The 25188-nt window shown below is 46.6% G+C and overlaps 3 protein-coding genes across 4 annotated transcripts in view; 1 reads left to right on the top strand and 2 right to left on the bottom strand.

Annotated features, from left to right (window-relative positions):
- Positions 1–2780, top strand: part of DNAL1 (dynein, axonemal, light chain 1) — a 37537-nt gene extending 34757 nt beyond the window's left edge. The window contains exon 8 of the mRNA XM_010855780.1: positions 916–2780. Coding sequence (XP_010854082.1) covers positions 916–956 — 41 coding nt within the window. The 3' untranslated portion in view covers positions 957–2780. The remainder of the gene's footprint in view (positions 1–915) is intronic.
- Positions 2781–4139: 1359 nt separating this feature from the next.
- On the bottom strand, positions 4140–10926 carry PNMA1 (paraneoplastic Ma antigen 1). 2 transcript variants are annotated; one of them, XR_826691.1, is made up of 2 exons: positions 8989–10229; positions 4140–6953 (listed from the first exon to the last, which is right to left on the bottom strand). XR_826691.1 is itself a non-coding variant. In XM_010855779.1 (1 exon), the coding sequence occupies exon 1, from the start codon at positions 10119–10121 to the stop codon at positions 9060–9062; it is 1062 nt and encodes a 353-aa protein (XP_010854081.1). In that variant the 5' UTR covers positions 10122–10926; the 3' UTR covers positions 8282–9059. The 2 variants fall into 2 exon arrangements, 1 of the variants encoding a protein (XP_010854081.1); XM_010855779.1 differs by lacking the exon at positions 4140–6953 and having other exon boundaries at positions 8282–10926.
- Positions 10927–11692: 766 nt separating this feature from the next.
- Positions 11693–25188, bottom strand: part of ELMSAN1 (ELM2 and Myb/SANT-like domain containing 1) — a 23288-nt gene continuing 9792 nt past the window's right edge. Inside the window, exons 6-14 of the mRNA XM_010855849.1 lie at positions 23155–23221; positions 22546–22688; positions 22347–22450; positions 21816–21891; positions 21053–21141; positions 18644–18793; positions 17224–17436; positions 15517–15713; positions 11693–15135 (exon numbers count right to left, since the gene is read on the bottom strand). Of these exons, the coding sequence (XP_010854151.1) occupies positions 14958–15135; positions 15517–15713; positions 17224–17436; positions 18644–18793; positions 21053–21141; positions 21816–21891; positions 22347–22450; positions 22546–22688; positions 23155–23221 (1217 nt within the window). The 3' untranslated portion in view covers positions 11693–14957. The remainder of the gene's footprint in view (positions 15136–15516; positions 15714–17223; positions 17437–18643; positions 18794–21052; positions 21142–21815; positions 21892–22346; positions 22451–22545; positions 22689–23154; positions 23222–25188) is intronic.

The following is a 25188-nucleotide window of genomic DNA, read 5'->3' as shown; positions in this document are numbered from 1 at the left end:
GCCATTCCAAAATGGAGGAACTTTGTTAACCAAGAATCCAGAGGTGTAGTGGTTTGCAAGATAAGTTTGGGAAACAGTTGAGTTGATCAGTTTATCCGGAGTGGAGGGTGACTGATTGAAGAGGTAAGACAGAATAGTTGACTACGGTCAAATTATGCTGCTGCTGGTACGTCGCTTCAGTCGTGTCCGACTCTGTGCGACCCCATAGACGGCAGCCCACCAGGTTTCCCCATCCCTGGGATTCTCCAGGCAAGAACACTGGAGTGGGTTGCCATTTCCTTTTCCAATGCATGAAAGTGAAAAGTGAAGGTGAAGTCGCTCAGTCATGTCCGACTCTAGCGACCCCATGGACTACAGCCCACCAGGCTCCTCCGTCCATGGGATTTTCCAGGCAAGAGTACTGGAGTGGGGTGCCATATGGGCATGCTTCAAATGCCAGAGCTCAGAAATGGGTTTGCCCAGTGAGAGCTGAGGATGTATTTTGTTTTTTGTTCCTTGGTTCTTTTTATTTTTTTCCAATTTATCCTCAATGTTTAATATCTGGGGGAGTAACATGGAAATTCAGATTCTGGCAATACTGGGATTGCATATCTTATTGTGAAAAATGAGTATTTCTTTGTGTTTAATGTACAGACTTTTTCTTGTGTTATAGGGCCTTATTTTTCTGCCTGGTACCTGTAGGTGTTTTTATTTGCAGCTCTTCATTTGGGGAGCTGAATATTTATAATTACCTAATCAGCTTGGAAATTCTTCTTAGAGGTTTTTTAGATAACTTGAAATATAAAAGATTATTTTGTGGTATCATTTTATTATAGCACACTTCACAGCATCCTCAGGTTTACAAAAAAATATTTTCATGTAGAATTTCACAATCTCTTGAGAATGACCAGAAATAATTTTCTTTTTCATTTTTAGGTACCCCAGTAATTAAAGAAGATGAGGAAGAAGATAACTAACACTACATTTTCCACTTTGTGTTAACTTATTTAAATGTCATAAGAATAGATAAGTTTTGTATAGTTGTTTATTTTAAAGATTCTGTGTGGGGCAAATGGTTCTTAGACCTCTCATTCCTATCTTTTATTCTCTTAAACCTATTCAGTATCTCTCCCCCACAACAACACCAACCTTATATATTCTAGTTCTCTTTTTAGAAACTACACATTTTCAGGTTTTGTCTTCAGTCCCAGTTACATACTGTGTGGCCCCATCTACTGAAACCTTCATAGACCAGTCATTTTTAATAACAAAAGAAATGTGTTGCTTTATTCAGTTTGTTTAGATTTGTTTTAGGCCAGACATTTAAGTATATATACTTAACTATTGAATCTGTAGGCCATCTTTCCTGAAGGTCCATCTCTTTATGACTCAGAAGCACAAATATGCCATGCCTTTGGTTCGGGAAGAGTTCCTCTTAGAATTACAGCAGCAGCCCTAGAATCAAGACACCAAAGTCGAATTGGAAAAGTTAGAGTGAAAAAAGGAAAAATGAGTACCTTGGAGGCCTTATAAGCCCATGTTGTATTTACTTATCTTTTGTTCCACAAGTGTGCGCATTGTCAACTGTCAATTACGTTGTGTTGACCTGCATGTCCACTCAAGTCCTGTACACAATCAGCCAATTGTTCTGTGATCCAGGTCAGTGGTTAAAATGACTGTCATGATCACTCCTTTGACCTGTACTTTGGCCTTATTACACATGTGGACCTAATCTTAGGCACACTTTTTTGGTTTATAGTTCCTTATTTGTTAAATAAGGAAATGTATATAAGCAGTAGTTATATTTGAATTCCTAGCTTAAATGTTGGCCATTCATATTTTTTAAAATTTGCCCTAATAACTTCGGTCTGTTGACTGTCACGTTGAAAGAAGTAATTGTTGTGAAGGTAAAGAACTTAAAAGACTGGATTTGGTATCTTTCAATAAGTCAAATTTAGTATTTCAAAGTATATTTTTAGAAATGTTTAAGTTAAACAGCTCTAAAAATAAATTATGTAAATGGTTGTGGAAGGAAAAGATGTTTCATTATGGAATCCCAGGCAAATGGCAATATTTTTAAGGATTGCCTCTTCTGTGAAGGATACTAGGTGATTTAACCTCAAAACTGCAAAGCAATAGCTGGATGCAGAGTTTAGAATTTATCATATAAGAAAAATTTGTTTTTGGAAAATGCAAGATATGGTAGTCAGTAATCCAGATGAAGTCCATAGTAGTCTGTGACTGGGTCACTGATAGACTGCAAAAAAGAAGTCGAGGCCCTCTGCCAAATTGTGCCTAAAGTCCCTCAACCAGAGATTATTAATGGTTGCTATTAATATTTCCCCATTTACTTATGTAAAACCAGTCAAAGAAACAAAAGTAGTCCTGGCTTTCAGAAGTTTGCAGCTATTTTAGTAGGAACTACATGATTTCTCTGAATCACTCTGATCAAAAGGGACCCACTGCTTTGACAATCAATTCTAAATAAGTCTAGTGCTTTTTTAGCTTCTTTATGCTCTTCCTTAGTTTGATAGGAAGAAATCTTTGCTCTGACTGGCTTATACATTCAGAGCCTTTGAGTATTTTTTTCTGAACCATAGGCAATGAGAATTACCCTTGGTGATATTTAAGGCCCATAAACTAAGAGGGAAGACCATCTTTTCTTGTACTTTGCACTTCATCTAGTAAGTAAGTTTGAAGCCATATTGCTATGCATGGATGTATTTTCAAAAGTTATGCTGGAAGTGAATATAATAGGGAATGAATGAATGACTTCATATTGAATTTATTTATAAAATGGCTTACACTGTTGATGATTGACTTTTTTGAATTCTGTAGTATAGAAACTAATTTTCTTTTTCTCCTTTTTTTTAAAAAAGTTTTAATTGGAGGATAATTGCTTTATCTCCTTGTTTCTTAATGTCTTTTAATCACTGGTAGTTCTCAGAGAAGTGTAAGGTGCTTTTCTGTGTTAATTTCACACACAATTTATAGTTCAGTTTCACTCAGCAAATATTTGAATGACTTCTGTGCATCCTTTTCTTAGAATTAGAGCGAGAATTCATGTCATTAGAAAATGAAAGATAAGGTATATGAAGAAGTTCAGAATATTCTTTCAACTAATTCTTTATGTCATCCTTTACTGCTGCAAATTTAGCTGATAGTAAATGCCTTTGGTTTATGCTTCTAGGATTAGATATTTGACCTACTTGAAATGGATTCTGTGTTCCTTGCTTAAGACATAATGCCATTTTAGTGGATCATTCAATTTCTTCTATTCCTGTAGTGATGGAATCAGTGAAAGTGAAAAGTGAAGGTCACGGTTGTGTCTGACTCTTTGTGATCCTGTGGACTGTAGCCTGCCAGGCTCCTCTGTCCCTGGAATTCTCCAGGCCAGAATACTGGAGTGGGTAGCTGTTCCCTTCTCCAGGGAATCTTCCTGACCCAGGGATTGAACCAGGGTCTCCTGCATTGCAGGCAGATTCTTTACCAGCTGAGCTACCAGAGAATCAGTACAGTATTTTAATTTTTCACAGGAAATTTTATTATAGCCTACTGAGGAATTCAGCTTTCCTATGCTCCCTAACTCTAAGCTTATATTGTATTACCTAGTCAGGTTTTGAAAGATTTTTGTGTTCTTTGTAAATAGGAGTGTGTTCCTTTAAACCAGAGTTTCTTAACCTGGCACTATTAATATTTTACGCTGGATAGTGTTGCAGGGTATGGCTGGCTGTTCCTTGTAGTAGGGGATGTTTAGCAGCATCTCTGGCTTTTACACACTAGATGCCAGTAGAACACTCTCCCATGTTGTGACAACCAAAAGTGTCTGTAGACATCGCCATCTGCCCTGTGGGGCACAAGGGTGGGAACAGATTCGCCCCTGGTTAAGAACCAGTGCTTTGTAGAAACATTCCTTTTTCCAAGGTCCATTTATTTTCATTCTGTAGTCATATGCTCGGAGAAGGCAATGGCACCCCACTCCAGTACTCTCGCCTGGAAAATCCCATGGATGGAGGAGCCTGGGAGGCTGCAGTCCATGGAGTCGTTAAGAGTCTGACACAACTGAGAGACTTCACTTTCACTTTTCATTTTCATGCATTGGAGAAGGAAATGGCAACCCACTCCAGTGTTCTTGCCTGGAGAATCCCAGGGACGGGGGAGCCTGGTGGGCTGCTGTTTATGTGGTCGCACAGAGTCGGACATGACTGAAGCGATTTAGCAGCAGCAGCAGTCATATGCTACCGGAGTTGTTTCAGAGGTGATATATTTGATAATCATGGATAGAAGGAAATGGTCACTGGTGTTTTCCTTGTAATGCTGTTTTTAATAATTTTCATGTAACATTAGAAACTCAGGGCTGGAAGGCTCAACTTATGTTTTTCAGCAGGGTCTCTACTTTTATTGTTTAGCATTCTTACTTAGGACAATAAGTGTTAACCTACCTCTCCTTACTATCAACAGAATCCAATTTTATGATAGATTTTGCTTTGTCTCTGAAGTTTAACATTTTGAGTGTAGAAAACAGATCATCATTCTTTAGGTGTTCATTCTTTATTCATTGTCCAATAATGCACAAATTTTGTAGACTGTAGCAGTCATTAAATACAGAAAAATATTGTATAAAATTTGGTAATTATATATGAAAGTAGCTGGCATAGACACTAACTTTGCATGTGATCAGAAGAATGTCTGGTCATAATTGCCCAGTAACTTGGTATGGTTACTGGATCTATTCCACAAATAGAGGTGGTATAAGACATGTTAATGTGGTTCCTGTGTAAAGAGAAAATTTGACTTGAATAGACGCTTCTGATACCTCTTACCAGTTGGCCTCAAGTAGAATAAGGAGGAGTAAGAAACGAATCTTAACAGTTAACTTATCCTCAGAGTTGGTGATGTGTAAGTTGAGTTGAAGGTAGTTGTCTATGTGACCCAGAATCTTCCAGCTGGATTTTTCTTAGGACAAAATGGAAAATGCGTAGGGCCTGGAAAGGTTGGATTAAGTGACTAACTTAAAAAAAAAGAACTGGGGGGAAGTGTCAAAGCATTGATCATGAGTAGTCTGATTGTCTAAATTGCAATCTAATTGTCTGTTCACAGAGACCTTACGTTGTAAATATTGGCAAAGGGAGAAAAATAACTGTTAAATTGGAAGTTATCCTTTAGCAGAAATCAGTTCCTTTGGCATGCATTTTATTTATTTGGCCTGCTTAATATGTCTGTAAATAACTGAATATAAAACAAATTCAGTGCAGCAGAGCTGGTGCTTCTGATACAGCTAACTTGACCATATTCCTTTATCTTCACTTTAGCATGAGTGTTTTTAACTATAAAGTAAGTGCAATATAAAAAAAAAAATTAAGGGTATGTTTTTTTAAAAAATCACTGAACTTTTAGAAATCCCTCATTTATATCTCCATTCCTGCCTTATTATCAACCAGCGACTACAAAGAAAGAAAATGAACAAGTAGACTGAGTCTTACCTTTTTCTAACCTAAGATAAATTTTCACTTGACATTTGGAGGAGTCATAACTGGATTCTAGTTAATTTCCCATATTGGGCTGGTTAGAAGGAACCAGCCAACCAAATTATGATCTAGCATATTTAACAAGGAGGTGAGGGAGAGGAAGCTATTTTACAGTCGATTTGCACTTTAAAATGAACTGGATGTTGGTGAAAAGTACTCTCAAAGGGCAGATGGGTAAATACCCAGCCTGCATGTGGATATTAGAGAATTAAAGTTCATCCTTGCTTGTTCTGAGCCCACCGGAGCAGTAGTTCTGTGTCATCATAATCAGAGTCAGGATTTCCTTATTTCCCTAGTTGGTGTCATCTTCCATGTCTGCTACATGAAGTCATCCCTCTGGGGGATTTATTAAGTAGAATTCTGCTACTCAGAATGGAAACTTTGTGAGTTATCTTTCCTACATCTAGATTTAAAAAGTTAATTTAGATGTTGGCTAGATTAAGTTGTGGCTAATGTTACAACGGTGGGATGTTCTTTGCTTTTTTGATCAGCAGGGTACCTGCCTCTGAGGTGCTATTGCCTAGAGGGATCAATATCAAAAGACCAGTGAGTTGGTAGCTGTAGAGAATATGCATACAGGCAGCTCCTTCTCCCAGGGTGTCAGTCATGGTCATGAGCATCATTCCAGAATCTTTGGCTTCTAGAACCAACTCCATTCTGAAGAACATTTTAACATGTATTAATACTTTAGTAATAATCTTTTATATGCAGGAATTTTGTAGCATGACTTTATGACTAAACTTATTGTGTTAAATTATTTAGAAATGTTGAGTTTCCGAATGTTATTTTGTGAGACTTGTTTTAAAACAGTAATAAATTGTGTTATTTTATAGAAAATCTATTTGTATCTTTTTTGATTACTGTCCATTAGTTTTAACTAATATAGAGCAATTATGTGAACTCTCAATGATATTCAGTTCCAAAGAAATTCAGTCTTTGGATGACATTCCACACAGCTTGTGTGTGAGTGAGAGGGAGAAAAAGAAGGGGGGATTGACTCATTTCTTTGTGCTAAAATTATTTTTCAGTAGTTTACTCCTCTCTCAGGTTTGTAAGTCTTACCCAGTTCTCTGGGCACCATTTCAAATGACTTAAGATCCTGGAAGAAGCACTTCCAGAGACAGCAAGTTACTACCGCACTTGGCCATTGCTAGTCCTCTCCTCATCTCCAGAAGTGTACAAGGTTAAGCTTGGCAGATAGGCCCTTGATTTGTTGCCTGAAATGGCCTGGTGTTGGCTAGCTCTTTTCTGATACACAAGAAACAGGAAGAACCCAGCAATAGCAATGATATTACACATTTTCCCAGCACATATTCTATGCTGTCAAATGTAACTCTGGTCACAGAATGGGACTGTATTGCAGTTTCTGCTTCTTTAGTCCACAGTTCTTTGATTATGAGGATATGTTTCTTGCTGTTGTCCTCCTTTATAAAGCAGATTTTGAGCCTATAAAGAGAAAACCTTAATTCAGATCATAAATAGCACGTTATTTTCAGTTCATTGTTTTCTAGAATAAAGGGTGAACATCTAGAATTCTGACATTGTTTTCTGCCATATATATGTATTGCATTAGTATGTGTGTATGTATATGTAGATATATGCAATTATAGTGAGAGAATCCTAAGTGATGACTTTCCCTCCTAAAATGCAATCAATTCTGCAGCCATAAAAAGATATGGTGTATCCCTATATATGGATAAAGTATGTCCATATTGGGTAAAAAACATGAAGAACCTATTACTTCTTTTTGTTATGAGTGTAATATGTGTATATGTGTATGGTGGGAAGAGGGTGTATGTTTATGATGGCATGTTGGTGAGAAGGTGGGAGTGAGTGTGTGAAGACAGGATTGTGAGAGGTGAGGAGAGTGTGTACCAGTGCCAAGCCTGTGGGAGTGGAGGAGGAAGTTATGAGTGGGGAAGAGGGGGAATACAGACATGCTTGTGGAGGTGAGTTAAGGTCTGCAAATGTGTTGTGGGGGTCAAAGATGTGATGTGTGTGTTGAGAGAAGAAAGGAAGATGGAGGAACAGACATGGTAAGTGAGGACATGAATGAGTGTACAGAAAAATATACCCATACAAAAATATACCATATACCAATTATCTGCCTTTATAAATAAGTTTACCTTGTGATCATTACACAGACCAGCTAGCCTTGTTACTATGGGAAAACTCCACTGAACTCTTATGTTCATTTAATCACTTCTGGATTTACTAGAATTTCAAAAGATGGACAACTTCAGTCACTGAATCTCTGGAACCAAATAAACATGTTTTAAGTTGTATTTCTCTTTTTATATCCTCTTGATATAAGTGACTGCTGTGATACTGAACCATCAATTTTATACAAGTATGATGAGTTATTATTCCTGCAGTGAAACAGTTTTAGCTGAAAAAAGATTTACAAGGGCGGCAGGGGGTTGGGGGGCATGGGGGGTGCGGGGGAAGCATTGCTAGATAACCTCCTAAACTCCATTTCAGGATTTTCTAACATTTTATAGTAAGTTAATATTTAGTTTATAGTAAGTTAATATTTAGTTATCAACTAAATAAATATTTAGTTGATTTTGCCTTCAAACACTTCTCTGGTAGAAAACATGCAAAGATTGAATATATTGAAAGGTACTGCAACTTCAAATTACATAGTATGATATAAAACTTAAAAGAACTGAGGTTTGGGGTTTTTTTCAGTGACATGGCGAAGTCTTCCTAAGAAGATCATAGAGCTTAATTACACTGAAATTTTTCATACATGTCAGAAAAACAAGACAAGAGAATTTAAAAAATATTTTTATTAATAAACATGTATTTGATAACTTCAAACTGAGAACCAGCATGAACAAGGTAAACTACTCTTCAATAAAGATTTGAAATGGGGGAATAGATACTGAGCTGGTTCATATTAACCTCCCTGTTCTATTCCTATCTTGTTCAGTGAAGACTTGATACACAACTCTGTAAGTGCAGTATTTCTAACACCTCCTTTTACAGCCTCAGAACACGTCTCAGTTAAACTGATCTAGATGTTTAAAGATGAAAAATGAGAAATTTGCACTGGAAAGTTGAATAATATCTAATTCACACTTCTTTCCGTTAATATAAATCAGGAACAATTTACAGTAAACACAAAAACTACTCACAAGAGTAGTATTAACAACAGTTCACATTTTTACTCAACACTTCCTGTGTGAGCCAGGCCATGCACTAAACTTCTGAACACGCAATTTCACATTCAGTTACCTCTGGGAAGTGTCACGAGTTCCCATGGTTTTCACAACTGATGATGATGCCATGATGACAGCTTGCAGCACTGACAACTTGCACTGTCCAAGCCTTTCCCTGGCATTGTGGCTGACATGACTCACTTGTACTGCAGCAGCTCTGGTGCTCGCTTGCAAGGTTTTACCAATGTTAACGTGAATATGCAGGCCTGACTTACCCCAGGAAAATCACACTAAGTCTTTACCACTAGGTGACATACCTGCAGGACAGCACAGAAACACGAAAAGCAGCTGTGATCTAGGTCTGCACTAAAGTCCGTTTTCTCGGGACTCAGAAGTGCCCCTCCAGGCCTAACTGCAAGAGGGCGGCTTCAGCTGCCGCCTCCTCTTCCTTGGCCTCCTCCTCACGGATCTGCACAAGCAACTGGAAGAGGTTAGGGGCCGGCCCTTCCGCAGCCCCGGTCAGCCATAGCTGCCTTCGGATGGCCCCGCTGTGGTTGGCCCCCGCAATGACTTGTTCCAGGCGGGCTTGGTTCACGTTCTCTTTATCTATGGCTCCCTTCTCCACCACCTTCTGCAGCAGGGGCTCCAGACGAATGACATAAGCAGATAATTTTTCTCCCGGATTCTGGTAAGTGTTCAGAAATCTGACCTGCACATCCCTGGAGCTCTCCACGCTTCCAAACACCTGCTCAAGTGCCTTCAGGCATTCGGCGGTGGTAATATCTGGGTTGTTGGTCTTGAGGATGCGGATGACATCAGCGGCAGGGCCTCGAAGACTCTCCATCAACCGCCGCCTCTTTTCTATATCAGACACCTGCCACTCCTCAATGACCTCATTAGCGTGTTCCAGCCAGGGCTCAAATGTCTCCTCCCCAGGCCCCGGGATGTCCCTCCCCGAGAACAACGTCAGCTTCTTGTACCATATGGACTCTATAAGAGGCTTAATAACATTATCCAAAATATAGTTTAGCATCTCTGCTGGCATATCTGGGCCTGGGGCTGGAGAGGAGTTCTCAAACCCAAGGACACGGGCAACATCTTGCACAGTCCATCCCTCTCGGGCTAGGAAGAGATGCAACCTTTCTAGAAATTCAGGGTCGGAAGTCGGAGGCTTAAAGACTACTTTCCAGACCCCTCCTTTACCCGGCATCTCCCTGGGGATGGCAGCGTAATCCACAGTGCCAGTGAGCTCTAACAAGGCTGCTTTGGCATTCTCTTCCCTCCAGAACATTCTCCCAAGCACTCGATAGTGCACCTGGGGCATCGCAGCCTGGAGGGTCTCTTCGATTTCAGCCTCATCGCAGTTCACCGGGATCCCCCAGACCAGCAGGGCTCTCTGGGAATTCACATCCATCCCTCTACACCAGTCTTCCAACAGTGTCATCGCCATTTCCCCAACTATCAAGGGCCCCTGATAGTTGGGTTATCAGGGGGTTAGATACGAGTCAAAACTGTGGCTCCCTGTGCTAAAGGACTTAGGACGACAGCGGACACTCCCCTGCAATTTGCCCGAGGAGTCAAGCTTCACGCAATCACAATTAACCAACGACACCAGAATCCGGCTCTCGTCCTTTCACTGCCCCCACCAACGTCCGTCCTCCACGTCCTCGGAGCGAAACTTGGGGGATGCTCAGTCACGCGCCCAACGCCATCTTGTGTCTCCGATCGGCATCCGCGGGCCCGGTCCCGCACCTGCAGGCAGGGTGTCGCGTCTCCGCGCAGAGGCCCGGAGGGAAGACAGGCGGAGATGGCAGGAGACGCCGCGCTCTGAAGAGGCCGCCGGGGTGTGATCCCGGGGCGTGGCCGCCCGTTCTCCGCAGCTCAGGCGCCGGCCACTCGCTGCTGCCCCTCCTGGCATCAACCCGGCTTCCGCGGTCAGAGCTCGGCCTTCAGGCGCGCGAGGAGCCGCTCTTCTGCAGACTGCGAACTGTGCCGCCCCTGCAGGGGGAGACTGTCCAGAGGTCGCCGCGAGGCCAGCCCAAGAGCGGCTTCTTCACTGGCGCAGGTACACCCCTCTGGGCGGCGACAGTCGGATACCCTGAGCACCAGCAGCCGAGGCGCGGGAAGGAGGCGGAAGCGAGGCTAGAGCGGGCCGGCGAAGGCAGGCCGCAGGGGCTGCGCGTGGGCTGCGGCGAGCTGACCCGGAACGGAGTAGAGAGGCTGCCGGCCTGACTGACCCGCAGCCAGCCCAGGCGTTACTGCGGCAGCGAGGGGCGGGGCCGGCCGGCGAGTGGGTTTCGCCCCGCCCCCGCATCCGAAGCCTGCGCAAGCGTAGCCAAGGCAACGGCGGCCTGGAAGACTCCAGACCCTGACGCTCCGGCTGCCTGCGGTTGCCATGGTGCTAGCAAGGGACTCGCGGAGCGTTCTCTGATGGCGCATTTCCTTTTTCACACTTTCCAGATTTTTTTTTTCCTTTTTAAACAAAGCACTGTGTTTAAAAGTTTAATTCTGGAGTGCATTGAAAATGATATGAGTCTGTCAAGGAAGACTTAACTCACGTCGCTCCTTCAACCAGTCCAGTTCAGTCGCTCAGTCATTTCCGACTCTTTGCGACCCCATGGACTGCAGCACGCCAGGTCTCCTTGTCCACTCCCAACTCCCGGAGTTTTCTGTTCAAAAACAGATGCGGTACCAGCCAATCGATCGCACTGTGCACCCTCCGCGAACTTCATCCCAATAAGACTAAAACGCTGGAAGTGTGCAGTGTTTTCCTGTCAGACACTGAGTTGAGCCTTTTTCTTCTAAAATTTTGTAAGATCTAGATCTATTAAGTAACCTTTGTAGCCAAGCAAACGCTAGTGTGTTATTTCCCCTGTCCTGGCATCATTGACAATGGACTGATAAAACAGAATGCTTATGGTTCAAAAATTTCACGTAATCCCTTGCAAGCAAACCAAGGCCGATTTACGTCAATCCCAGATGGTTGAAAATCTCCCCTAAAGGACACAGCATTCAACTATGAATTTTTAAAACCTTATTTAATAAAAGGTTTAAAGATACAGAAGAACATTCAAAAGTAAATAAGTTACATAGGTACATTACAATCACATCAGCAAGATTTTCTTTAGTGTGTTAATTTTTTTTTTTATAAAAAGCACACAAAAAATAAAATCTTCAGTCTGGTCTATCACAACTGTACAGCAAAAGAGGTAATATTTATATATATGTACACTATTTTAATATGTAACAGTCTTTTTAAAAAAGGGTGCCACAGGCAGCAAACACACAGAAGGCAGTGTCTGATTTTTTTTCAAAATAAAAGGAATATACTTATTTATATGCTATTAAAATATTTGTACAATAATTACAGACTGTCAAGGCTGTTCCTGTGCTCTGTCCCCTCCAAGGCCTTCGACTGAGAGACAAATGAGGAAAAGGTGAAACAGCTGCAAATTGTTAGAGGCAAATATTAACACAGCAAAAATATGGGGAGGACATACAATTGTTTTATAAAAATATGCATACTTCCTGTAAACCTAAGAAGTTAGGTTTGCCAGTATGGTAATAAATACCATCCAAGAAAAGTGAGCCTCAATAAAAACATTTAAATAGCTGAGGCTTGAATATGCATTGTATTCCTCCTTCATCTTAACATCTGGCATGTGAGAAGAGGTTAGGTCACTGAGGCAGTTAAATATATGGGATCCCTTTAGACATAAGCAGCACACGACCTCTGTGCCAGGGTGGAAGTGGGCAGCAGAAAGGATGGGTGTGTACCTTAGCTGTGAGGGGGGCGGCTGAAGGCATGGAGGACAGTGCTGAAGCACTGTCTCTGTGGGTGGGTAAGAGACCTCAGAGATGGTCTAGAACACAGGCACTAGGTTAGTTTCATGCCCTTAGCTGAGTGTAGGTGGAGGCTGAGAGATGGATATGTGAGATGGTGTGGGGAGAACCTTATAAAGCTGAAGGTGTTTATTGTTTAACTTCTTAAAGCAAAGAGTTTTGAGTAGAAGAAAAAAAATACAAGCCGAACATTTTCATAGGGAGAAAGCACCATAAAGGATACACCTATGCCAGCTTCTGTGGCTGCACCTACTTTATGGCAGGTCATGTGCCACAACTTCATCTGTTTGCTAAACATTTCACCTTTTACACTGCATTCTAGATATAAATTCATTCTGAAACATAAACCTAATTTAAAATTCGATGTTGGGTGGGGTTAATACGGAGAGGTACCATCTTGATTTTCTCCATCTATATTCACCTGCTCTTGTCTCTGTGAGCTTACAAGAGGAAAATCACTCTAGACAAAGGAGGTTTCTGTTACCACATGTCCAAAAAGTGGCCTGAAACTAAATGCAGTTTAAATAGAAAAAAACCTCGGGAAATGTAAGTAGCACTTTGGGGCAAAGCTGCGAAGGCACTCATATTACACGTGATTTAGAGAAGAGCCTAAATTTGCTACCTTCCTGTTTTGGGAGGGTATAGGAGATTTTTGCAATCTTGGGCTATTGAGCATGTAGAAACCTATGGAAGAAACTCACTGGGAAGTTAGAGGTCTAGTTAGTCATCAGGAGTTGAGGAAGGAGGAGAATTTTGTCACTCCCAGAGCTGGGCTCCTGTATAACCATATTAATACAGAAATGAATGCAAAAAAAAAAACCAAAAAACCCAAAACCTGATAGTGCATAGTTTAGAACAAAACTCCCCACTCCCAGCTACCAATATGATGCCTTTAGGCTATCTCAGAAGAATAGCAGAATGAATACTTTTTGGCTCCTTCCTAACATGTAGACCTGTTATATACTTGCATTCACTTGGAACTTCTTTTTACACAACTAAAGTTGAATAGAAAGATCAGAGAAATAATTCAGCCCTCCTATGGGGCTGGCAAGTGAAGGGGCCTCCTGAATCTTCTAGCCCTTTCACTTCAGTGACTCCATGCCAAATATGGCTTATTCAAGCCAGAAACAAAACCAGAATTCTGGCTTCCAGCCAATCCCCTCAGGCAACTTGAATGTTCAGCAGGGAGAAGAGGTAGCAATAAGAACTGCATTTGATTTCCCTTCACCCTGCTAGCCTGTGGTTTGGTGACACCTTCCACCTGCTTTCAGTGCTACTATCATTCCTGTTGGCAAAACTTCCAGAGCAACGGGGCAAGGGACTTTAAGGGTCTTGGAAATACGAGGTTGGGGGAGGGGGTGCCAAGAAGGTGCCTTGTTTTGGGATAAATGCACTTGGGCCTCTGGAAAGAAGGAAGCCCCTGGTCCCTGAGAGGATGTTAAAAATTAAATATTAAGAATAAATAAATAGCTCCCAAATGACACAAGTCAAGGAATGAAGGCTCCTGTCCAATCTGGCTAGGAGGCCTCCCCCTCCCAGGGAAGGATCCAGAAATCTCCAGCATGCACAACTGAGGGCTGAGCTGTGGATATCAGCTAGACCAGGTACGGTGGGGTTAAGGTGGCAGCTGCCGAGGGCAGAACAAAGGCAAGCAGGGAACTTGCACCAAGGAGGAGCAGGCTGGGCTTAGGCTAAGCTCCCTTAGCAGCCTCCAGGGCCTAAAGGTATTTGGCAAAATGGTGGGAAACCAGAAAAGCCAAGGCCTGTCAGAAGCTCCCTCAGGCCTAGCCCTGGAGCAACTCTGCAAATTGTGCACAGTCCCTTCCCTTCAGCAGGCTGAGAGCATGCAAGGAGCACTGGCTCCTTTCCCGAACATCCGAGAAAACCTTCCCGCCCCGGCAGGCTGACCAGGAATGGGTACCTGTCCTGGTCTCTCTCCCTGCCACACTCCCCGTTCTGGCAGCCTCCCTCCTGGGGAGGAGGTGGCCTCTATAAGGACACAGTTACCGGAGCAGCCAGGCTGAGCTCCCTCTCGGAGATAGCCACCACACTCCTTCCCAGGGAATCCCTTTCTGGGACTTCGGGCAGGCCTGCGCAGGTCCCCTGGGGGGAGGTGAATGCTGCCAAGGGGGCGCACTTGTGCTTTGCTCTCCATGGTGACCGAGGGGAGCAGGGGGAACAAAGACGGAAGCGGCTGCGTGCTGAGATTGTGGCGCTGGGGCCCCTCCCCAGGGGTAGCCCGGGCGAGCAGGGACTTTCCTAGTTTCTGGAAAGCGGGGAGGAAAACTTCCGACAGACCAAATGCAAGAGAACTGGATCCTACAGCCCTTTACACTGCTCCTGGGACCTTTATAAATAAAAAGGGCCGTTTATTGAATTGTATTCGTTTTGCAGAGACAAGTCCGCGCGATCTCTCCCTCCGCAGGCTCCGGAGCTCCAGGCCTCAGCCTCTCTCGCCCGCACCGCTCTCCTCCCGCAGGGCCGGCTGGTGAGGGGAGGCGGCCGCAGTGGCTGCAGCGGCCGCGGCCTCTTTCTCCTTCTGCCTCAGGGCAGCTGCCTTCTTCTCCTGCTCCGCGTGGCTCTTCATGTGGGCGCTGCGACTCTTCACCTTGAAAAACACCCTGTAGCCGAACAGGAGGGGCTCCAGTCAGGTCTGTTTCCCCCACTGAGACCATCGGGCTAGAGCACTTGCACGTGTCTGTTTGAGTGTGTGTGTGTGTTGTGTGTGTGTGTGTGTGTGTGTGTGAGTGCTTGCGTGTGTGTGTGTGTGTGTGTGTGTGTGTGTGTGTGTGTGTGTGTGTGAAAGGCTACCGATTCAGTGACATCATTCCTCTTCTAAAAGCTGCCTAGCGACGTCACTGCCCTGGAAACCCCCTGAGCCAATCAGGAGACGAGGCGCAAGCTGTGACTCCTCCTACTTCTCCGTAGGAATGGCCGCCCGCCCCTCCTCCAACCTCAGCCAACCCGCCAGGTTCCGGTGGAGACTGGGCCTGCCGTCTTACCTGCCGCATTTTTTACAAGGGAAAGTGTTCTCCTGATTCTGGGTCTTATTAAAAGTCTCTGTTTTTTTCTTCTTCTCTGAAAAAGGTAGTGCCCTTCGTGACTTTCCTGGCCCCTCCCTTGGCTTCTCTGAGGCCTGGCCACCCGCAGATCCAGGGGCGTTGGACTCGTGGCTTCGGAGGATGAGGATGTCGTTGGCCTGGAGAGAGTCAAAAGAGGAGAGGTGAGAGATTTAGGGAAATGAGAATCCCAAATTCTGGAACATCAGCAAACAGCAGGCTTGTAAAGATCACGCACTCCTGCACAATGGCCCCCTAGCATGCTCTTGAATCTTTCCAATGACAAGGCACTCAGTGTCTTTTTGGAAGCCCAATCCATCTTTGACCAGCTCCGTTTTTACAAATTGCTGGTACAGTAGTTTGGTGGGACAGCCCTAGCTCTATAAGATAGGACTTCCTGATGCATCTGACAGGGGTCTTGCTTAATTAATGACATGGCTTCACGTTTTCAGTATTTCGTCTGTGACATTATTCCATAAATGATCTTCAAATCTATGTAACATGTCAGGTCACTCAGAGGGTATAGAGGGGACAGAAGGCCCTGCCACCAGAGAACTCAGTCTGAAGGGACAGACACACAGGCAGCTAGCTCATGACAATAGGGGCCACCATGGGAAATGCCAAGCAGGTAACACAGAGCACAGGACACCTGGTGTAGACCTAGAGGTGCTGCTCAGGGTATGCGAACCATGGACCTTGGGATATGAGAGACCCAGATGGCCATTAGAAGTCACACGTGCATGCACTGGATCAAACCCCATAGAAAAGCATTCATAAAAGTTCAGCAGAACTCAGTGGAGTGTGTATATAAAGAACAGCTCTTAGAGGAGTGCTACCAAGGCTCAGAAGGGAGCAAACCACTGTGTCTACAGTTTGGGAGTGGGGTTTCCTGCAAGTGTGTAAGTATACAAGTTAAACTAACAAAGACTCTCATACTAGTTTGCCAGCAAAGCCTTCCCAGGGGTCTGTCTCTTGTGGGGCCCTCTCCCTGTCTTTTGTGGGGCCAGGAACAGCTCTGGCCAGTGTGTCTTGCTTCTGAGTCTGTGATGTTGTGGACAAAACACTGTACTAAAGTCATTTAGCATCTCTGAACCCAGTTTCCTCCATCTGCAAGGTGGGCGTCAACACTGTATGGGGTTATTATGAGGAATGAATGAGATGATGAACAGGAAAGCACTTTGCAGACATGAATGAGGCACCATTATTGTTATTCCCGTTGTCTCAGCTCCATTTCAGACACTTTTGTCAAGGACGCAGCTCTCTTAGGGGGAGCCCTGTTTGAACTATAAGTCAGGAGTGCTTCCCAACCCTCCCACACACCTTCTGGATTTTCACAAAGTCTCTTTCCTCTGTGTCTCAGATATAGAAGCAGGATAGTGTAAAATTAGTAGCAGATTCTGGAGTCAGGCTGCCTACTAGCTATCTTATCTTGGGCCTCAATCTCATCTGTAAAATGGGAATGATGACAGTACCTACTACCTGGGTTTATGAGGATTAAATGAGTTAACAGCGTAAAATATTTAGTGCACTTCTTGCCACGATGATGACAATCATCGTCATGTTCCTGTTCTGCCCTCCCTCCCACACCCCCAGGCCCAGCTCCAGCCATCCTCCTTGGTCCTGGACTCCCCCAGGGAAGGCCACACTTACCGACTCATTGGCCTGTAGTGTCTGTGTGGCTTTGACAGCCGCTGCCCGCCGGCTTCGCTCTCGCCCCTCTTCCTGCTCCCCCTTGTCCTGGGTCTCTGACATCTCCTCCTCCCCCTCCTTTCTGGTCTCTTTTTCTTCCTTCTTGGGCTCTAGCCTCTCTTCATTTGGGGACTCTCTTCTGGGAGGAGGCACCCTTGGGAACTTCTGGGAAGTCTATGGGGGACGAGAACAGGGGAGTGAGCCCACAGTGCGGTCACACAGTCATATACACTAAGTCTGATCCAGCGAGGGGCTCACAAGCCCCGGCTAATCCTGCCTGCATTGCTTGGCCCAGCACAGCCTCCTGTGCTATGACCTTACACCCTTCCACAGCTAGTCTGCCTGTAAGAGGAGAGGCTTGAGGGCCTGGGAGCCCTCAGAATGAGACCAAGCACTTGAGGTGGGGCTGGGGCATGGAGGGAACCTGCCCGTCCCACCCCACAGGCCACCTGTCTTCTTGGGTATATCCAAGAGGGATTCTTGGGGTAGGGTGGCCTGGTGGGGCCAGGTGCCACTTTGAGCTCCATTCTAAACTATCTTTGTAATGTTTTCTGTCTCTCTACCCTCTTCCCATCTGCAAAAATGGGAACTAAATCACTCCCTGTCTTAAAGCAGCATGTCACTACGTATGGACTTATGACCCCAAGATGATATTAGGTGGATGCATGGACACAGGATTAAATAACATTCTCTTTTTACAGAATTGAATAACATTCTCTTTTCAGTTCTCTTTCAACCCTGATTATGTCAAGGACAAAGCCTCAAATTGGCGTTAATGTGTCTTTTATACTTCTTTAGACTTAACAAGGAGAGGTTAGGCCTCATCTCAGAGGTTTGGCAGGTAGTAATACCTGGCTAGAATTTCATAACATTGTTTGGTTTTCATATATATAAATATTTTTACCAGTACCTTCTGTGACAAAGAGCACTGGTTTTCTATTTATGGTTGTGATATAAAGCTTCCCTTTAGAGTTGATTTAAAGAAAAATAAGTACTAGCACAAATGGTGTGTGGACATGACAAAAGTATTAATGGTGACATGTGGTAGGATGCAGATAGAGCAGAATTCATACAAGTGACACAAGAATGATTAAAGTTGAGGGAACGGTGTCAGAGGTCTGCTAAGAGAGGACAAGAAACTGATGCTGGTATGAACAGTGGGAAATATCCCCAATGTTCTGCATCAACACAGTGTATCATTACAACGACACTGGCAGGTAGAAAGGGCAACCCAAAGGTCCAGGGCCAGTGCCTAGGACATCAACTCCCTGGGCTGTCAGGGGCACTGCCTTCCTCTCTCTCCCCACTCCAGGGAGTCCTGGAGAGCTTGGGCTCAGGCTCCCAGCTCAGCCTAAGCAGCTGAAGCTGGGAAGGGAGTCACCTTAATATCCACTTCAACCTCTTCCTGGGCCGACTTTTCATCACTCGTATCCACATCCCCAAAGGTTAGCGTCCCATTGCGGCCGATCTTCACCTGCTTCTTGTAGGTGTAGTAGAACTCCACGCACTGGGCCACGGTCTTGGTCTGGATCTGGTTTGAAGCCAAAACTGAGGTCAGAGTTCCTGGCTCAGCTCACCTGCCCGGTGGCACTGCAGCCTTTCTCATTCCTGCATGGCCCCCCTTAACTTTAGTGAACACTAAATCCAGTAAACCCAGGAAATACGAGCATGTCTCCAATGTCTGCTGCGCACAAACCACTGACCAAGTCAATTAACCAACACTTTACCATTTTTTTTTAACATAAAGCTAAAAAAGGACAACATGGAGCCACTGGGGAGATTTGAATATGGATGACGTATTAGAGAGTAGTATTAGGTCAGTTTAAATTTCTTGGGTGTGATAATGGTACTTTGGTTTTGCAGGAGAATACGTTTCAGAAATATTTAGGTCAAATGTCATGCTGTAACTTTTAATGATCAGTTAAAACAGAGAACACATGTGTATGTGAGTTTATCTATGGACACAGAGAGCGAGTGTGGCGAATGTTAACAACTGGTAAATCTGACATATATGGCTGGTCATCATACTGTTCTTTGCATTTTTCTGTAAGCTTGAGATTTTTCAAAATGTAAAGTTAAAGGGGAAAAAGTCTGGGCACCATTCACATTCAAAGCCAGGCTAGGCCCAGTAACACGGCCTCTCTACATTAATCCAGGCTTAGGGTTTCATTCTTCTTCAAGGAGCAGTGAGAACAGAACCGTCAAACTCCCTGATGTCGGAGAGGAACTCGGGGGAGACTGACATGAAAGCCCTGGAAAACCTGCAGAGGAAGCAGGAGGTTAAGTCTTGTTCTAACTCTGCCACTGAATGGCTATGTGGCCTGAGGCAAGTCTCTTGGCAGGTAGTGAGTGGGGTGAGACCAAATGATCCTCCCAAGCTCTGCAACCCTAGCCCTCCCATTTCACAAATCCCTTCGGCCACTGGGTTTGGTTTCTGGACTACTTCCCTCACCCCCGCTGCCCAGAGCAGAGTGTTTTCTCTGAGTCTACCCTTTCTCCCCAGGCTTTCAGACAGCTCAGCCGGTTTCTGGGCTGCACTGGGAACTGGGGGGTTCTACCCACAGAGCCCAAGGGGTCAGTGAGGGCCCTCTGTGCATAAGCAGGGAAAAGGCATGACTCATCTCCCAGGAATAGGCAAGTCACAGATTCATTAATTAGATCCTGTTTACACTTTTACTACCACTTCCCTCTGATCATCTGTTTGCCTGCATGATGATCTGTTCTGTTCATTAAGGCATTAGGAACACCTCAGCCAGTTTTCCCAGGCATGCACTTCCCAGCAATACTGCCCAGGCAGGGAGCCCAGCAAATGACTGTCCTCACAACAGGGCCCTTGGAGGAGAACTCGTCAGCACTTGGTCCAGGCCCCAGGGCGTCCCTGGCACAACCTACAATCCCAGGAGGAAGAGCATACTCTGGGAAGCTGTCTTCCCTCAGCTGTCTCAGGCTTTGTGACATAGAGCTGGTGGGAAGGCGCAAGTCCTCTGATTAGCAGAACACTCTCACCAAGAACACAGGGCCGGGAGGACAAGAGAAATCTAGGAAAATTAGGCCTGGGTCTCCTCTACTCCGTCAGCTGAGTTCCTGGAAAGAAGCCCCAGGCCGCCCCAGCCTGACAGGAAGTGGGCAGAGGCCCCCCAGTCACTTGTAGCTCTGGTGCCCCTGCTCTCAGGGTGACCTCTCCTCCCACATACTAACTACGGCCTTTGAAGTACTCCAGCGCCTCGGGATGGCTCTCCTCCGCCTGCAACCCTCCTCTTCTTCCTCTTTCCCTTTAGGCAAGTCACTATTTTAAGTTCAGTGCTACTGGGTCTGGTGCCCACTCAGGCCACTCTGGAGTGAGACTTCAGGGTGTGGCTACACTACCCTAAGATGAGGGAAGGGGCTTAGAACCAAGGGGGGAAAAAGGCCTGATCATATCCCTTCTTGTTTTGTTTAGAAAAATGTCTCTGAAGCTATTAAGTGGCATTGACCTAACTTTTTTAAGAGGGCTTGGGAAGTAATTGCAGGCTGCTCCTCCCCCAACAGATGGTGGTGGTGGTTTAGTCACTAAATCGTGTCCGACTCTGTGACCCCATGGACTGTAGCCTGCCAAGCTCCTCTGTCCATGGGGATTCTCCAGGCAAGAATACTGGAGTGGGTTGCCATTTCCTTCTCCAGGGGATCTTCCCACCCAGGGATCGAACCCTGGCCTCCTGCACTGCAGGCAGATTCTTTAGCAGAGGGAGCCCCCAAATCCTGCAGGGGGCTCCTGCCCTTCTCTTGCCCCTGAAACAGAGCCCCAGCTCACCAGTTTCTGCACCAGAAAGAAGTCCTTCTTGTAGATGGCAATGCCCTTGTTGAATAGCTTCCTCTCAGCCATCTTCCACTGGTCAGAGCCTGCAGGGCAAGGAGGGAGCCGCGGTAGGAGGGTGGGATAGGCCTGGGAGCACTGCGGGGGGCTGTTCTGAGCAGCTGGAAAGCGTGAGGTCGTCCCCCCACCGTCTCTGCAGGCACTCAGAGCTGGCTGCCTGTCCTGCTTTTGCCACTTACTAGCCATGCTGCTTAGCCTCTGAGCCTCACTCTCCACACTTGTGAAAGTGTGAAATGGGATCTAATAATAGAAATCACCTAACAGCCAGTCTGTGGTGCAGACTGAGTAAAACCATGCATGCAGAAGCTTCTAGGTGCTCTGCCTGGCATAAATGGGATGCACTAGCAGACAGGGCTTGATACCAGTGGCTACTATTGGTTATGCCACTTGGTTAATGTCCTTCTAAAAGCACAGTGCCCAGTATAAGACATGGCAGTCCCCGGGCTCCTGCTCCTGATACCCACACCTCCTGGGCTTTTTTGCCCAAATGGGCTCCCACATGCTCGAGCCCTTCTCCCTTCCCCTGCAGGGCACAGAAGTCCCTTGAGAGCCACTCCGGCTCTGGGGTTCCCTCACACTGGATCTTGGCTTATCTGCCCCCCACCTCTCCACCCCGGCTCCACCCTGGGTTGTGACTCAGCACTGAGCCCCACTGATGCTGGAGACCCCTGGAGGCCCCCGGCCCACCCCACCAACCCACCTGTGTAGTGATAAGTTGCCAGCGGGTGGTTATGGGGCCGCAGGGGCTTCTTCAGTAGCAGCTTATTCAGCGTTTCCTGAAAGGGAAGTGAGGAAAAGGTCAGGGCCCTGACAGGTTCTCAGTGGCCAAAATCCAGGACTCTGAGTAGGGTGATTACTTAACTCTTAACTGCGAAGGGGCAAGAGGTCTGGCAGGAGGGCAAGGTCACTGGGGTTGGGCCACTCGGGGTGTCTCAAGAAAGAACACCTGGTCCCCAAGGGAGGCAGTCACAGATGGAGAAGGTCCTCAGTGGACAGCCCTGTCTGAGGGGTGGGGGACCCACTACCCAGAGACTGGAGCGGACCCTGCACAGGGAAGTCTCGAGTCCAGAACCAGGGCTCCCTTGGGCCGACCCCCTACCATCCCCACCTTGGTCAGACCCTCCCGCCTGCCTCCAATCAGCTCGCTGACAGGCCTGGCTCCTGGACCAGAGACACGGCTCCCTGCCAGCCTCCCCAAGGGGCCCTCCTCCACCGGGGAGCAGGGTCTCACCAGGATGTCTCCCCTGGACTCGTGCAGACAGTGCAGGGCCAGCTCCTGGTTGGTGCCGGCTCCAGGGAAAATGCTGGAGCAGGCAGCTGTCAGCAGGTCTTCCACTGGGGGAGGGAGGAGAGAAAAGCACTTATAGAGCTGAGCAGAGCCGGATGGGGTTGGGGCCTACCCCACCCATGGCCCAATCGTGCCTGCTCACCTTGCCTCTGCTTCTCCCGGCTGCTCTCCAGGACCTCCCATGGCTGCCACACCAAGTCAGCCTTGTGGGGGTCTGCAGCAGCCAGGGCACGGTCCCTCATCGAGGGGATTTCCGCTTGGAACCGGGAGCCCACATTGATCCGTCTGCAGGGGTAGAAAGGACAGGGAGTGAGGTCTCACTGTGTGGGGATGGGGAACCCGACTTTCTCCCTGGGGAATGGCGAAGGGGTCGGGGGTGGGGAGTGGCTGAGCACGGCAAGGCTTCAGCTGGGTATGAGGGAATCCAGCTTCTGTGAGGACAGCCTAGCAAGCAGCACCTGGTGCTGCCAGAAAGGCAAGGCCCAGAAGTTGCAAAGAGGAGAAGCTCCAGGTTTACAGCCAAGGAAAGAGCTGCTTGGACGGCCTTTCTGATTTTCTTCGGAGGCAAATTCAAACTGGGCTGGTCCCTTTGCCTTCCCTGTGACTTCCACACGGAAGCTGAGGTGGGAGGGGGCGGTCAGTGAAGACCCTCAGCACACAGAACCCTCCTCTTCCTTGCGGGCCTGCCTGCGTGCACTGGGCCCCAGCTGACCACCCTCACCCCGTGGGCCAGAGGCTGGGCTGCACTTACGGCTCGATGCTCACTGGGGTGGCCTCCCCCATCACAGAGAGCACAGGCGGGGTGACTTCGGCGCTATCTATGGGACAAAAGGTAGGTTAGGAGACAGCACCCTCCTCCCTAGAACACGGCCACCCTCCCCAATCCGGGGTGGCTGCTCTATATGCACAGGAGCCACAGCGGTGACTCAGAGGTTCACGCTGGGCAATCAGGCACCCTGAGTCCTGGCTCTGCAGACTGCAACTGTGACAACTAGCTGTGACTTTTACCAAATACGTGGGTCTCTCCCTGTTCACACCTGCTACAAGGGGCTATTACTACCTATCTCCCTAAGATGATGTCAGGGTTCAATGAAATCATGCACAAAGCCCAGGCCTCAATCAATACTAGCTACTGTTATTACTACTACTACCAGTCACACTACTAGAGCTGCCCCGGGAGCTCCCACACGACAGCATCAAGTCCAACGTACAACTACGGTTGCTCTAGTACAAGAGGCAGACACTTCCGCTATAGGAGCGAGTTGGTGAAGGAGACCGCTGTTTCGTAATTATCGCTTCACTTCCTGGCCAGGTTCTCTGCCTCAGTTTCTCCAAGCTAATCTTATTGCCCTATGCGATCAAGACACTCCCCCTTGCCTTCACAAACAAAATCTGCTGACTCCTCTCTGCAACCTGAGAGGAAATCTCAACTCCTCAGCTCGAGCGTCTAAGGCAGTTCCCCTGCCAACTCTGCCTCCCACCACAGCCTTGCCTGGACCGTCCATCCCTCGTGGCCCCTCACGCTCCCTGCACGTTCCACCTCCCAGCCTTTGCACCTCTCCTTTCGTCAGCCCAGTGCGCCCTCCCCACCCGCTTCCTAGTTCAAGTTCAGCTCTAGCCCCACCCTCTCTTCAGTAAATGCTTTCCTCACCACCAGGGCTAGCAGCCTCTGCAGGCTCCCAAGCTTAAGGTCCGCTTCACTCACTGACCACTGATTCCCACCCTGCCTGGACGCTTGCTTCCCTGTCTCCCAGGCCTCCATGTCAACTCCCCAGTGACCCAGCACTCTCTCTGAACACACCACAGCGTCCTCCATGTTACTTGGTGCCCTCACAGGATCCGCTTCAGGCTTTACATCTAAGTGCAAGAAAAATACTCATGGATGGACAGGACCTCTTCTCTGTCGCCAAGCTGGTCTCTACAGTGACTTTCTTCTTGCACCACCAAGGCAGGGAGAGAAGCTTCCAAGCTTCCAGTTAAAAGTGGAAGAGCCAAAGGCGCATCAGGTCAGGGGTGAGTCATTTCTCACCCAGACACCAGGGGGCACTAGAGAGCCATGTCATGATGAGGTCAGGGTCAGAGGTTAATGCAGTGACTCACCTCTGTACTATCTCTGGATAGGTTTACTTTTTCTTAATCCTCTCTATCACCCTGATAGGATTATCCCCTTTTTCCAGGGGAAATGTTGTGGAGTGGACAACATTTTTTTAGCTATTCACCACCTAGGCCAGCCAAAATGTCTGCTCTGGGCCAAAATGACTGTTGAAGAGACCCGGGAGACAGAATCTGCCACATAATATTAAGAACGAATGTGACACATCAGAGACGATGTGAAGTGCTTTACGTGTCTTAATGCATCTGAACCTCACCACAACCCTCTGAGGCAAGCTATCAGGCTAAACCATAGGAAACTGCTGTTTGTGATTCTAAAAATAGCTGAATACATATTGGCATTTCATCATTAACCAAATACTACAAACGTCCTCACTTAAATACAGAAGAAACTGAGACCCATGGAGTTCAAATGCCTTCCACAGGGGATGTAACAGTATATGGTGGAATTGGGGTTTAAGCCTACCCCTACGTGTACTTGTACCAGGACAACCTCCTTCTCTCTCTCAGAAGACAGACAGCAGAGCCCCTTTCCCCACAGCATTCCGGCTCAGTCCCCAGCAGCCCTAAGCCCAAGTCTTCCCTGTCCACCGCCCTCCTCCCCTCCACACTGCCTTCCCCCGACGGCTGCCAGGGGTGGGGTTGGCGGGGTATCACTCACTACGCCGCAGCA

This window comes from Bison bison, unplaced genomic scaffold (assembly GCF_000754665.1).
Source record: "Bison bison bison isolate TAMUID 2011002044 unplaced genomic scaffold, Bison_UMD1.0 scf7180017864368, whole genome shotgun sequence".
Taxonomy (NCBI): domain Eukaryota; kingdom Metazoa; phylum Chordata; class Mammalia; order Artiodactyla; family Bovidae; genus Bison; species Bison bison.
The sequence above is the reverse complement of the archived record's forward strand: the minus strand, read 5'-3'. Positions and strand labels throughout refer to the sequence as shown.